The sequence below is a fragment of the Bolinopsis microptera genome, chromosome 2 (genome assembly GCF_026151205.1).
Source record: "Bolinopsis microptera isolate Bmic1 chromosome 2, MBARI_Bmic_1.0, whole genome shotgun sequence".
NCBI lineage: Eukaryota > Metazoa > Ctenophora > Tentaculata > Lobata > Bolinopsidae > Bolinopsis > Bolinopsis microptera.
This window is the reverse complement of record NC_087073.1, coordinates 2,826,335-2,838,431: the sequence shown is the minus strand read 5'-3', so window position 1 is coordinate 2,838,431 and position 12,097 is coordinate 2,826,335. Positions and strand designations below refer to the sequence as shown.

Below are 12,097 nucleotides of genomic sequence, written 5' to 3'. Positions count from 1 at the left end.
TTCATTTTTCGAACAAATCAAACAACAAACGACTTAATTTTCTGTAATATTTGTTTTTCAGTAAGAGAAGCAATAAACATTCGTTGTACAACAAAAATATTTATAAAAAATGTTAAAGTTTATAATACAGTAATTTTGATATGTACGGAGAAATAATATAATAAAGGTCATATTTAAATATTCTGATGTTACAAAACTAAAATAAAAATTGGTAAATAAAACTGAAGCAAATTGTCTTGGAACTGAATTAATTGAGTGTGACGTGGGTGTGATCAGAGACGGGAGTGTGATCAGAGCTGCCATGGTAACTAGAGTTCAGCTCACTGGAATGTGTGAGACTTCGACTGTTTCCAGTCAGGATGGAGGACTCACTGTTCTCACCTGAAACAATACTCACTATTTAACATGGACACCACATATTGGTTGAGCTGGGATTTATATAATACAATACGTCATGTTATTTACATTAATAGGACAGTCATTTTCAAAAGGTGTTTATGCTGAAACTACAGACCTGACAAGACTTTAGCGTATTCCTGGAAAAGCTGGAAAAGACTGTTAGCTAAAACGGGCCCAAAGTCGTCTAGACTGAGTATCTTAGCCAGCTGTCCCTTCCAGACTTCAGCAGATTCGGAGCTAGAGGTGTTGTTAACTTTAGTAGAGCTCATGATGTCGTGGAAGTCAGCCTCGCTCAGTTGGAGGAGAGAGGAGGAGAGGTGTTTTGCTCGGTTATACTCAACACTACTCAAACTGCTGGCTACTGTCCTTCTGTCTTTCTCCTGTACACACAAATATTAAATAACCAGGTAACCAGGTAACCAGGTAACCAGGTAACCAGGTAACCAGGTTACACTACTAATTATACTCAACACTACTCAAACTGCTGGCTACTGTCCTTCTGTCTTTCTCCTGTACACACAAATATTAAATAAAACAGTCGCAATATAGTTACACAACACTATTAGAACGGTATGAAATTACGCCTTTATCAGATCTCACAGTATTGTTTTTTTTATTGAAATCTTTCAAATCAGTCAATTACATACAAGTTTACACAATGAATTAGTTAAATATAATATTGTCCTCTAAGCATGGATTGTCAGAGTTGAAATTGTCTCGGACAAATGTATGTAACCAAAGGACCTGAGGGTCACCAAAACACAGATATTGAGTGCAAATGCAGCTCCTGCACAAGCATGGGCCCTTAATGTTTACCTGCTTTATCTTGTCCACTATTTTCCCTATTGCTTGTCGTATGCACTTCTCCCACTCCATAGTTCTCTTGCTCAAAACAGTAAGTTTCTTGTTCAGGACGTTTTCCACCGTACAGAACTCTCTCCCCTGATCCTCCAGCTGGCGGGATGCCATCACCTGGAATTCAACACGTCAGCAACTTCACTTATACTAGTAGCACGTTACCATGGTTACAGACTATTTGAGTGGTATCGTCATTGCAGACAGGACGTGGTTACACGTTACCATGGTTACACGTTACGATAAGCGTTACAAACCTGAACTTCAGATATTAGTTTATCCTGTCCGTCAAGTTTCCTGGTCAGTCCTCTCAGCTCCCTAGTTTTATTATCCAGTTCAGCTTTACTTTCAGCGCTACGAGCTGTCGCTTGTTCTAGGTTAATCTTAGCATTGCTCAGCTGGGACTTTAGTGTATCTATGTAGTTCTTCCTGTTGTCTGATACCTGTCACATATGGAGTGATTAAATGGTTACACGTTACCATGGTTACATTTCGAAGAACGCTACGCAAAATTTAAAATCACAAAGATTTACTGTTCTCCTTTAATTTTATAAACAAACCTCCTGAATTTTCTTGAGTCGTTTGGTAAGTTCCTCAGTCTTGTTGCTGTGTTGCTGAGTTGAGGATCTAACTGTAGCTAATTCTTGTCGAATGAGATCGTTATCAGATCTCTGTTGTTTTACTATCTTCTCGCTTCTCAATAACTTCTCTTCTAATTTTGCAACTTTAAGACTCTTATCCTCTGCTTCTTTCTCCATATCTACACAGAAATAATTAAGGGGGTAAAGAAGTGAACATTTGAGGAACATCTGAGGCACAAGGTGGAAATTTATATGGCCATGGGCATATCTGGGGTGCATTAGGAAGAACAGTAAAACTAATTCTCTCTCATCATTTATATTGTTAGTATTAGTATTCGTCTTGGGCAAAAGTGATTTTACCATGATAATCATGCTAACACTCTGCTACCCCGTTATCATGCTAACACTCTGTTACCAAGATAAGTATATACTATACAAGTAAGTATACACTATACATTATACACTATACATTATACATTATACATTATACAATTATCTCACCTGACAAGTTAGAGTTAATTTTTGATATCTGTGAAGATAACAGATTGTTGTGGTGATTTAGTTTTCTGATCTCCACAGTCTTTTCTTGTAAAGTAGCCAGTTCACTTTGCCGCAGCCCACTTCTCTCAATCTCCTGCATCTGCAACAATCTCAATTATAAGCGGCTTATAACTAATATGCTACAAACGCAGTATTCGAGCCTTATAAGGCTTGATTAGAGGCTAGGTGCCAGGTGGTTAGTGCAGAAAGTTCAGGGTTCAAATCCCAGTGTCACCTAGTCTAGGGAGTAGCCAGGGGTGTAGGAATGATTTTCTTCATGGGGGGGCCAAATTCTAAATATTTTTTGGCGCTTCGCGCCACAGCCTAAATTCGTTTGCGTTTTGCGCCAAAGCCTGAATTTCGAAGGTAAGGACAAAAGGAAATTGCAGCATGTGCGGTATCGGGATTTTTCACGTTTTTTCAGTTCTCTGCTTCAAATTGCGCATTTTCCTTTAAATCTGAGGACCAAATTCGCGTATTTTCCTTTAAATCTGTGGGCCAAATATCACGTTTTCTATAATTTAGTAATTAGTATATGAAACCAATCAGTATCACATACACAACCTTCCGAATGTAGGTACGGACCTTAAAAAACCGAAAAATATATTTTCGGCTCATAATGATCAGGGTAGCACTAGCATGAAACAAGAACAAAAGTAGTTTCCAGAAAAACTTTCCAGAAAAACTTTGAAAAATTTTTACTTAGAAAATTTTCGGTCCGAGTCATCCTCGATACGTACCTCTGAAAGCAGAGCTCCCGCTTCCGAGCTCGTATTGCGAAGCGGAGGCCTGCCTTCCGAGAGCGCATTACAAAGGGAAACCCTCGAGTCCAAAATCGTATATCGAACTTCGAAAACCGAAAAATATATTTTTGGCTCAGAATGATCAGGGTAGCATGAAACATGAACAAAAGTAGTTTCCAAGAAAACGTTTAAAATTGTTGACTTAGAAAATTTTTGAAAATTTTCGGGGGAAAAAAAAATTTTAGAAACCTAAATTAAAAAGTTAGCCCTTTTTGGCCCCTTGCCCAGATTTCATGGGGGGGCGATGGCCCCCCCTGCCCCCCCGCTTCCTACACCCCTGGGAGTAGCTCAGTTTGGTTACCTGGTCTCGTAGATTCTGTGTCTCCTGATTGGCTGCCCTCACGTCCTCGTTTAGTCCTGTCACGAGGTGCTGAGAAGAGGAAAGTTGCCGGAGTGCAGTGGATAGTTGGGACTCTAATCGCTCTACTTTGCCTGCCTCCTCAGCCATCTCCTGGTTATTGTTACCATGGTTATTGAGGCATATCCTGACCTTTGTTTCTATGGTTACTGGAGCATTTCCAGTATATTGTTACAAAAAGCTACTTTGTAAGCATGAAAACATACCTTGGAATGTCTATTTTTAGCCTTGGTAAGCACGGCTACTTGTTGATTAAGAGAAGCCAGTCTAATCTTGAGAGCAGCTGGAGCTTTCTGCAGAACCTTTACAGGGGGGCGGGTTATTGTCTGACAACCTATAGTTTTAGTGCACACAGCTCTCTTAGTAGTCTTGTTACGCGCTGTATTACTAGGTTTGGTGGGACAGGAGGGGGCTATATTCTCCTGATTAGCAACTGTGTTGTACTGCTCTGCTGTGTTACCATGGTTACCAACTGTTAACTTGTTCAGAAGAGTCAGGGTGTTGGAGAAATTATCACTGTTACCATGGTTACTGTTATCTTTCACCTGATAATATTGATAAAACAAATATTTAATTGAGATTAATCAAAATATTAACAGATATTACCAATGATTACATAGCTCGAGTGAAAGATGCTGAAATAAAGCCCTCCTATCGGCTCTCACCTGTATAATATTATCAGTAACAGTCCCAACAGAAGCTGTTATCTGAACACTAGTCTGAGTGGAAGAGTCCTCAAAATCACATACACAATCTTCCAGCGTTGAGACTCTGGAGTGCGCGGCTTTTAACGCTGATATCAGCTTTATGTTCTCCGAGTTTAAAGCTTCCGTTCGTTCTGATAGTTCTTCTATCTGTGTGTGTTTTATAAATCAGTACAGACGGGTGATCATGGTAAGACAAAGTGGAGTTGTCATCGTAACAGAATAATAGTCATGATAAACGATTAGTATACGCTTAAAGGCTCCTAAAAGTAAATATCCGTGTTAACAGTTAACTGCATGAAGCAGCACTAAATATTAATCATTGATGGGAGGGGATGTGCACTGACAGTAACACGGTGTGCACTGACAGTAACACGGTGTGCACTGACAGTAACACGGTGTGCACTGACAGTAACACGGTGTGCACTGACAGTAACACGGTGTGCACTGACAGTAACACGGTGTGCACTGACAGTAACACGGTGTGCACTGACAGTAACACGGTGTGCACTGACAGTAACACGGTGTGCACTGACAGTAACACGGTGTGCACTGACAGTAACACGGTGTGCACTGACAGTAACACGGTGTGCACTGACAGTAACACGGTGTGCACTGACAGTAACACGGTGTGCACTGACAGTAACACGGTGTGCACTGACAGTAACACGGTGTGCACTGACAGTAACACGGTGTGCACTGACAGTAACACGGTGTGCACTGACAGTAACACGGTGTGCACTGACAGTAACACGGTGTGCACTGACAGTAACACGGTGTGCACTGACAGTAACACGGTGTGCACTGACAGTAACACGGTGTGCACTGACAGTAACACGGTGTGTACTGACAGTAACACGGTGTGCACTGACAGTAACACGGTGTGCACTGACAGTAACACGGTGTGCACTGACAGTAACACGGTGTGCACTGACAGTAACACGGTGTGCACTGACAGTAACACGGTGTGCACTGACAGTAACACGGTGTGCACTGACAGTAACACGGTGTGCAACTGACAGTAACACGGTGTGCACTGACAGTAACACGGTGTGCACTGACAGTAACACGGTGTGCACTGACAGTAACACGGTGTGCACTGACAGTAACACGGTGTGCACTGACAGTAACACGGTGTGCACTGACAGTAACACGGTGTGCACTGACAGTAACACGGTGTGTACTGACAGTAACACGGTGTGCACTGACAGTAACACGGTGTGCACTGACAGTAACACGGTGTGCACTGACAGTAACACGGTGTGCACTGACAGTAACACGGTGTGCACTGACAGTAACACGGTGCTTGTTACAATTGTAACGTACCTTATCACGGTGTATCTCGAGTTGTAGGTTACACCCGCAAATGGACTGATGATTAGCAACACGTAACTTTCTCTCGCATTCCTGTTGGTCAGCCAATACTGCTGCTTTCATTTCTGAAACAGTACAACATATTCTAAATTTCCTTAGGTTAAATTATTATCAATTTCGCCATTTCTCGGTCCTGTTACTGATACAGTAATGTGTGCTTCAGGCTAGGCTGTATCAAATTTATTGTGCTGTGTTGAATATTTTGACTGCTAGAATTAATCTGTGAACATGTTTTAAAGGAGGAAAAGATGCCATTTTAATATGTGACCTGACTCATAGAAACAACTTGCTGGCCATTTTCTGTGACTGGGTGCTCAAAATGTAACATAAGGCTACAAGGAAGAGGCTTAGCAAAGAAATGTCTTTTAATGTGTTAGTGTACAATATACATAGATATGAAATATGTATCTAACACAAGAAAGTAGTTTAGAATGTTGTAGCTAAAGAAGATCGTAGCAGAAATGATGTGATCTATGGTCTCAAGATGCAGGAATGGATCTGAATGATACTTGTGAAATGTTTGGAAAATGGTTGAAAAGTCACGCTTTGAAGCTGCTCGAGATGGGAATAAATCTGCTAAAAAAGAAATTAGACCTGTCAAAGTATCATTAGGAAGTCATTAGATTTTGTTCAAAGCTCAAACTCAGGCTGTCACAGCGATATAAAACTGAGTTTATTTCACCGGATCGGTCACCTGAAGAGCGAGCAATACACAAACAGAACTATTTCTTGATTTGAAGGAAAAGGTCTAGGAGAGCCCGAATATATTGTATTTTATCAGAAGTGGTAGAATATGTGAAAGTAGTGCAAGCCTTAACCACTAATCAGGGCCTCAATGACATTGGTGTTAAAATCAAACTTTCGTTTTACCATTAAAAGTGTTGATGTCCAAGACCCGCTGTAACTTGAGTTGATCTAGTTCTTCTTGCCGCCTATCTAACTCTCGTTTCAACTTGGAACAACCCGTCTTATAGTGAGCCAGATCCGCCCAAACCTGAAAATAAGGAAAATAACATACCCAGGAACTGTACTTATGACTGAGAAGTGAGAGGAGAGGTGGTGAAAATAACTACACTTACTGTGGAACTGTCCTCATGTCTGAGGGGTTGGGGGTTGTGGTGAAGTTCCCTAAAGTCACAGCTCAGATCCTTCCATCTGTCTTTGTCTAGAGCCTTCACTTCGTCCAGCACTTCGCTGATAGATATGTGTCATAGTTACTGGTTGTCATGGTTACTGGTTGTTAACACTCCAACTGAAGTACTGGATACTAGTATCGGGCAGAACGGGCAACTAAAGTTAAGCTGTGACTCCGTCATACAAAAATTAAGGCCATGATCTCACCTCAAGTGCTCTTGCAGATTACTCATTCGCTCTAATCGGTTGTCGTGAACTTCTTGAAGTTTTGCCAGTCCCACACTTTTCTCCTGACAGTTAATCTGCAGCTGCTTGATCAGCTTGGAGGAGCGTTCCAAGTCTTCATTACAGGCTGCAACATCGCCCAGTATTATATCTACCTGTATTTGTAAGATAGTAGCCATTCAGCTGCCCATTATTCCAGTCAAGCTATCATGAGTCATATTAAAACGAGAAACAACATATAATGAAAATAATAAATACAAATTTGGTAATATCCAATTAATTAATTAATTAGTAATTACCACATCAGGGATGTCCTGTGAAGCGAGAGGTCTGGTGAGATAAGAAGCACACTTGTCTCTTACAAGTGACAGAAGTTCCAGACCCTTCTCCCCCTCTCTCAGCTCCCTCTCCTTGATCTGTAACGCTGCTTTCAGGTCACTACATCCCTCACACCCCGCTCTTTTCAACTTTAAACATTCCTCTCTGAGGGTTAAATCTCGTCAGTATCTCCACTCATTATCAGGTTATCATGGTAATCAACTTAAACCACCATAATATGTTAGTTACTTACTGTCGTGATTCAGTAAGCTGAATGAGAGATGAATAATATGTTAGTTACTGTCACAAAACAAGAAACTAGCCTGATATCCTGCTCCTGTTTGACCAGCTCAGTAACACGTTCCTCTAGTTGAGCTATAGTGTCGTGAAGGAGCTCCAGAGAAGAGCGATGTTTCTCCTCCTTTTGGTGTGCTGTCTGCTCTCTTACCAGCCCCTCCTGTTCAGTTTCCCTCAGTGCCTTGTCACTCTGAGGTTATTATGAGTTAGTTCACCAAGTCTAGAACCTCGTGCTCCAGGACCTGTATCTTAACCTCACTCTGGAGTTGATGTCTAAAAAGGGTTAACATTACCTTCTCCAGAGCTCTAAGAGCACCAGCAGCGTCTGCCTCAGTGAGCTGGAGCTGTTGTCTGAGTAGAGCTGATTCCTCTTTCCTCTGAGCGAGGTTCTCCTTCAACTCGGAGATTATCAGTTTGTGAGACTCCGTCTCTACATGTTTAGACTCCAACACATTCTTTAGATTACAGTTCTCCTCGACCTGCTCCTCGTGTCTCCTCTGCAAACAAGCGCAGTAAGTCTCGGCACAAAGGGAAAGCTAACTCACTAACCAAATGTTTGTCTTGCTATTAGTATTACTATTACTCTTCTAGCAACACTTACTTTGAGCGAGTCCATCTGTGAAACACATGATTTCAGATCAGTACGCATGTTAAGTAACTGTTTTTCAAGACTACTTTTCTTCTGGTCCAGCTTCTCTGCCAACACTTCTCTCTCCTGAGCGAGCACAATACTTAATGCAATAGTAAGATACTTAATGTCAGCAGTATGGTTGCATAATGCACGATGACTGGAGATCTTGTGTGTTAAAAAAGCGAATGAAATAAAATCATACTGCCAGATAAGATAACAACAATTAAGATTAAAGTAAGGTTGCCAATGTGTTAACCTGTTTGGCAGGATCAAAGATCTGCAGGTTTTTAACAGCGATCTGCTCCTCAAGTTCACTAATAAGCTCGTTCAGATCATCCTGCTTTTCCTCCCACTCCTTTTTCAACCTCACTGCCTCCTCTCGCTCCTGCTCTAGCGAGCCGCTCAACCAAGACACCTATGTGATACATATTATAGAGGTAAAACCTAGGGGGAGTATAGAGTTAACATATTGAAGGACAGAATATCTGGGATCAGAGGGACGGAGTCGGGAGTACATAATATAGAGATTATACCATATATATGGTTGAATGTTAACTGGGTACCTCTTGAGTAAGGGAGGCTATGTGAGCATCTTTATCTTGAAGTATTTGTAGAATATTGTTATCTTTATCTTCATTCTGTTGGGCTACTCTATCCAGCACCGTGTTTACTATCAATCCAATGTCTGCATGCTCCGATTGTACCTGTGATAAGATGAATATTACAAGCTGCTAATTATTATACCGCTCATACTCTTAGTATTACAACTCCTAACTTCACAAAAACACGACGCTGTAGCAGCCGTTCTTCGCCAGGCTGCTCCTCATATTTATTTAAATGCGGAAACAGTGCGCTAGATAGTCACTGAACTTGCTATTAGGTCATTTGGGTTGGGAAAATTTAGTGTATACCCACTTAAACCAAACCTGGGTTTGAAATACTACTATAATAATAACTGTTACTCTAACATTACCTGTCTCCAGAGAGTTTTAACAAAGTTCCTATCCTCCTGGGACTCCTTTAGTTCCACCTCTAACTGAGTAACTCTCCTAACATACGACTCACATTGTCTACACGGCGACATGACAAGTACTCTACACTTAGTCAGACATCAAGCTACAGAGTTAGAGTTTTATTTGGGAACAATGTCGATAACAAAATCCTCGGAACCAGAATATAACTTTAGTCTGAAAATTTGAATTTAAGAGAAATCAGTGATTTAGCAAGCAACTAAACGTGTTTACATGTTGCACATATAAAACATTGAAAAAGCAACGAAATCAAACTATAAATACGTCATCCATTGTTCATAAATTAGTAAACAGAGTGAGGGCCAAAATTCACTGTCTAAAATAATGTCCGCACACATGCCTTTACAAATTAATAAACGCGCGCGCGGTCCGTGCCAGTCAACTTGCTGAAATTGGCACTTTCCTAGGAGATGTTGCATCGCGCCGTACCAAATTTAACAAACCAAATTGTAACTGCCCGAATAACTGTCAGAGAATGTCTACTGAACAACAAATGCAGATGGTAAATCAGAACACTAAAACTCTAAGTGTTGTCAGTTTCAATTGGCCCTGGTACCACTTTCTCTTACATGAAGTACCTGCTCGTGCATTTCATTGGTGCTGTAAGCTGATTGCTTTAAAAACCAAGTGGAACCTTCGAAAGCGAAGACTGCTGCCAAATAAACAATACAAAATTTCCAATTTAACTGACAGTTTCAAACCCCATGTGGATCCGTCCAGTTACCCAATCAGTTCTGACTTATTAATTATTCAATTGTCATTTCGCCCCCTCACTGGTCCTGTGTTTCTTCTTTGAAGGAGTCAGGAGACTCTTTCTTCTGTTCTTCTAAAGATTCAGGAGCCGGCAGAGTTCCCACATACTGAAAATAAGGAAATATCAACAGGTTTTATAAAATGTTTTGTTAAGATGTAGTATAGAAACTATGTATTGAAAGGTAAGTAGGGTATTGTTGCTATAGTAACCTGAAGGACCGCCTCATTATGTCTCTCGTATCTAGGGTGTCCTATAGCAAGCTGAGCACGCTCCGCTGCTAGCAGTTTACATATCACGTGGGCTCCCTGAACCGGAACAGTCTGTTCGGGAGACAAAGAAGCAAAGCCAACGTGTTTGTGTCCCCAGTCAACCATCAACAGGGGCAAAGTTTCTTGCATCTGCAATCACAAAGTTTACCTTTCACTGCATATTATATTACTCACATAATTAGTATTTACATCTGAGTATTCAATCAGAGCTCTATTATACACTTTTACACATACTCCGGAAACGAGACAGGGGATCTTCTTACCATTGTGGAACTCCAACATGTAAAACAACGTGAGAGTACTAATAAAGGTGTAAATTATAATAAACTAACTTGATGTTCATGTGTCAAACTGCTGATACTTTCCAACAGCTCGTTTTTCTGTTGCATTAAATCGGATATAACAGGATCAGGTGGTACCTGTAATTTAATAGAGTTTTTTGTGTATTTTAACTTAAATCTAATTTTAATAAAGTATAATATGTGTTTATGTAGGTTAACTAAAGTGACATCTTAGTTCTAATCGTAATGCACAAATATTATATTAATCATGTATAATGTAATTAGTCCTTTATTGCACAGTACCTGATAATAAATTTTAATAACTTTGCCGACCACGAGACACCCCTCGAATACCTCCGCATGACCACCACTATTGAGCCATGAACTGAACTGTTTGTAGGATCTGTTGTAATGAGGTCCCTGGTCCTGTGTGGGTTCTAACTTCTTCACTGGCAATCTCTTCTCATTGTAAGATACTGCCACATGCTTGCTAGATAACTGTCGTACTGATTGTAAGGAAAACATACCTCTGACACAACGTGAACCTATCATTCCTTTAACATCAGCTAAAATACACCCTGTGTTATTGTGTTATTGTGTTATTGTGTTATTGTGTTATATAACTCAGAATATGTCGGTAAATTCAGGTCAGTAATTAATAATACACCGCTTCACTTGTGCTGGCGTAATATCAAAAGAAAGATTAAGTATATTATCGAATAATTAGTAAGACAATCATACATAATTGAATTAAATAAAACAATAAATAAGTGTGATAGAAGATTAATTTGTGTTTAATAGTTAAATTGTAATAACAATATTGAATTCTTGAAATAAAAACGAGGGTATGAAAATTACTATTAAAACCATATTTAAAAAAGTCTAGAGATTAATAAATAAAAAATGTATTAAAATGTTTCAATTGTCACAATTGAAACATTTTAATACATTTCTTGTTAACATTTTAAACTTAAAAAGGTTGACAAGAAGACTGCAAGGATTTTGGAGCAGATTAGCGAACCAGGGAGCTCAAATTGGCTCTCATGTCTACCACTAAGAAAACATGGTTTCGTTCTAAATAAATCTGAATTTAGGGATTCTATCAGATTGCGATACAACTTAGATCTGGATCGTTTACCTTCACACTGTCCATGTGGAAAAACGTTTGATGTGAACCATTCTCTAAATTGCCATCTTGGTGGCTACATCATTATCAGACACAACGAAATTAGAGATTTTTTAGGAGGCTTGTTGAAGACGGTTTGCTCGGACGTGGAAGTTGAACCTCAGCTTCAAGAACTAGAAGGAGAGCAGTTCACGAGGTCTTCGACACTTACGGGTGACCAGGCGAGACCGGATATAAAAGCTCGTGGTTTCTATAGGGCAGGCCAAGTGGCTTTTTTCGATGTTAAGGTAATTAATCCTAATTCTAATTCCTACCTTCAACATTCGACAAAGAAAGTCATGGAGAATGCCGAGAAACAGAAATCCAGATGTTACAACGAAAGGATTTTAAATGTAGAGCACGGATCATTTGCTCCAT

The 12,097-nt window shown here is 40.1% G+C and overlaps 1 protein-coding gene across 1 annotated transcript; it reads right to left on the bottom strand.

The window, feature by feature from the left end:
- Positions 1-83: 83 nt before the first annotated feature.
- Positions 84-9,346, bottom strand: LOC134811684 (centlein-like). The gene is made up of 20 exons (XM_063818707.1): positions 9,193-9,346; positions 8,783-8,923; positions 8,476-8,634; positions 8,190-8,303; positions 7,882-8,085; positions 7,615-7,778; positions 7,273-7,456; positions 6,956-7,128; positions 6,694-6,808; positions 6,485-6,608; positions 5,567-5,679; positions 4,202-4,390; positions 3,743-4,081; positions 3,480-3,629; positions 2,337-2,475; positions 1,815-2,014; positions 1,512-1,697; positions 1,216-1,371; positions 515-779; positions 84-381 (listed from the first exon to the last, which is right to left on the bottom strand). The coding sequence occupies exons 1-20, from the start codon at positions 9,301-9,303 to the stop codon at positions 248-250; spliced, it is 3,360 nt and encodes a 1,119-aa protein (XP_063674777.1). The 5' UTR covers positions 9,304-9,346; the 3' UTR covers positions 84-247.
- Between the last annotated feature and the right edge of the window lie 2,751 nt (positions 9,347-12,097).

Bases quoted from the DNA above. Each gene is read 5' to 3' on its own strand.
- LOC134811684 (XM_063818707.1), bottom strand. From the start codon at position 9,303: ATGTCGCCGTGTAGACAATGTGAGTCGTATGTTAGGAGAGTTACTCAG. The intron at 8,635-8,782 runs GTACCCAGTTAA...TGTATCACATAG, and splicing joins TAGCCTCCCTTACTCAAGAG to GTGTCTTGGTTGAGCGGCTC. The intron at 8,304-8,475 runs GTTAACACATTG...GTGCTCGCTCAG, and splicing joins TCTTTGATCCTGCCAAACAG to GAGAGAGAAGTGTTGGCAGA.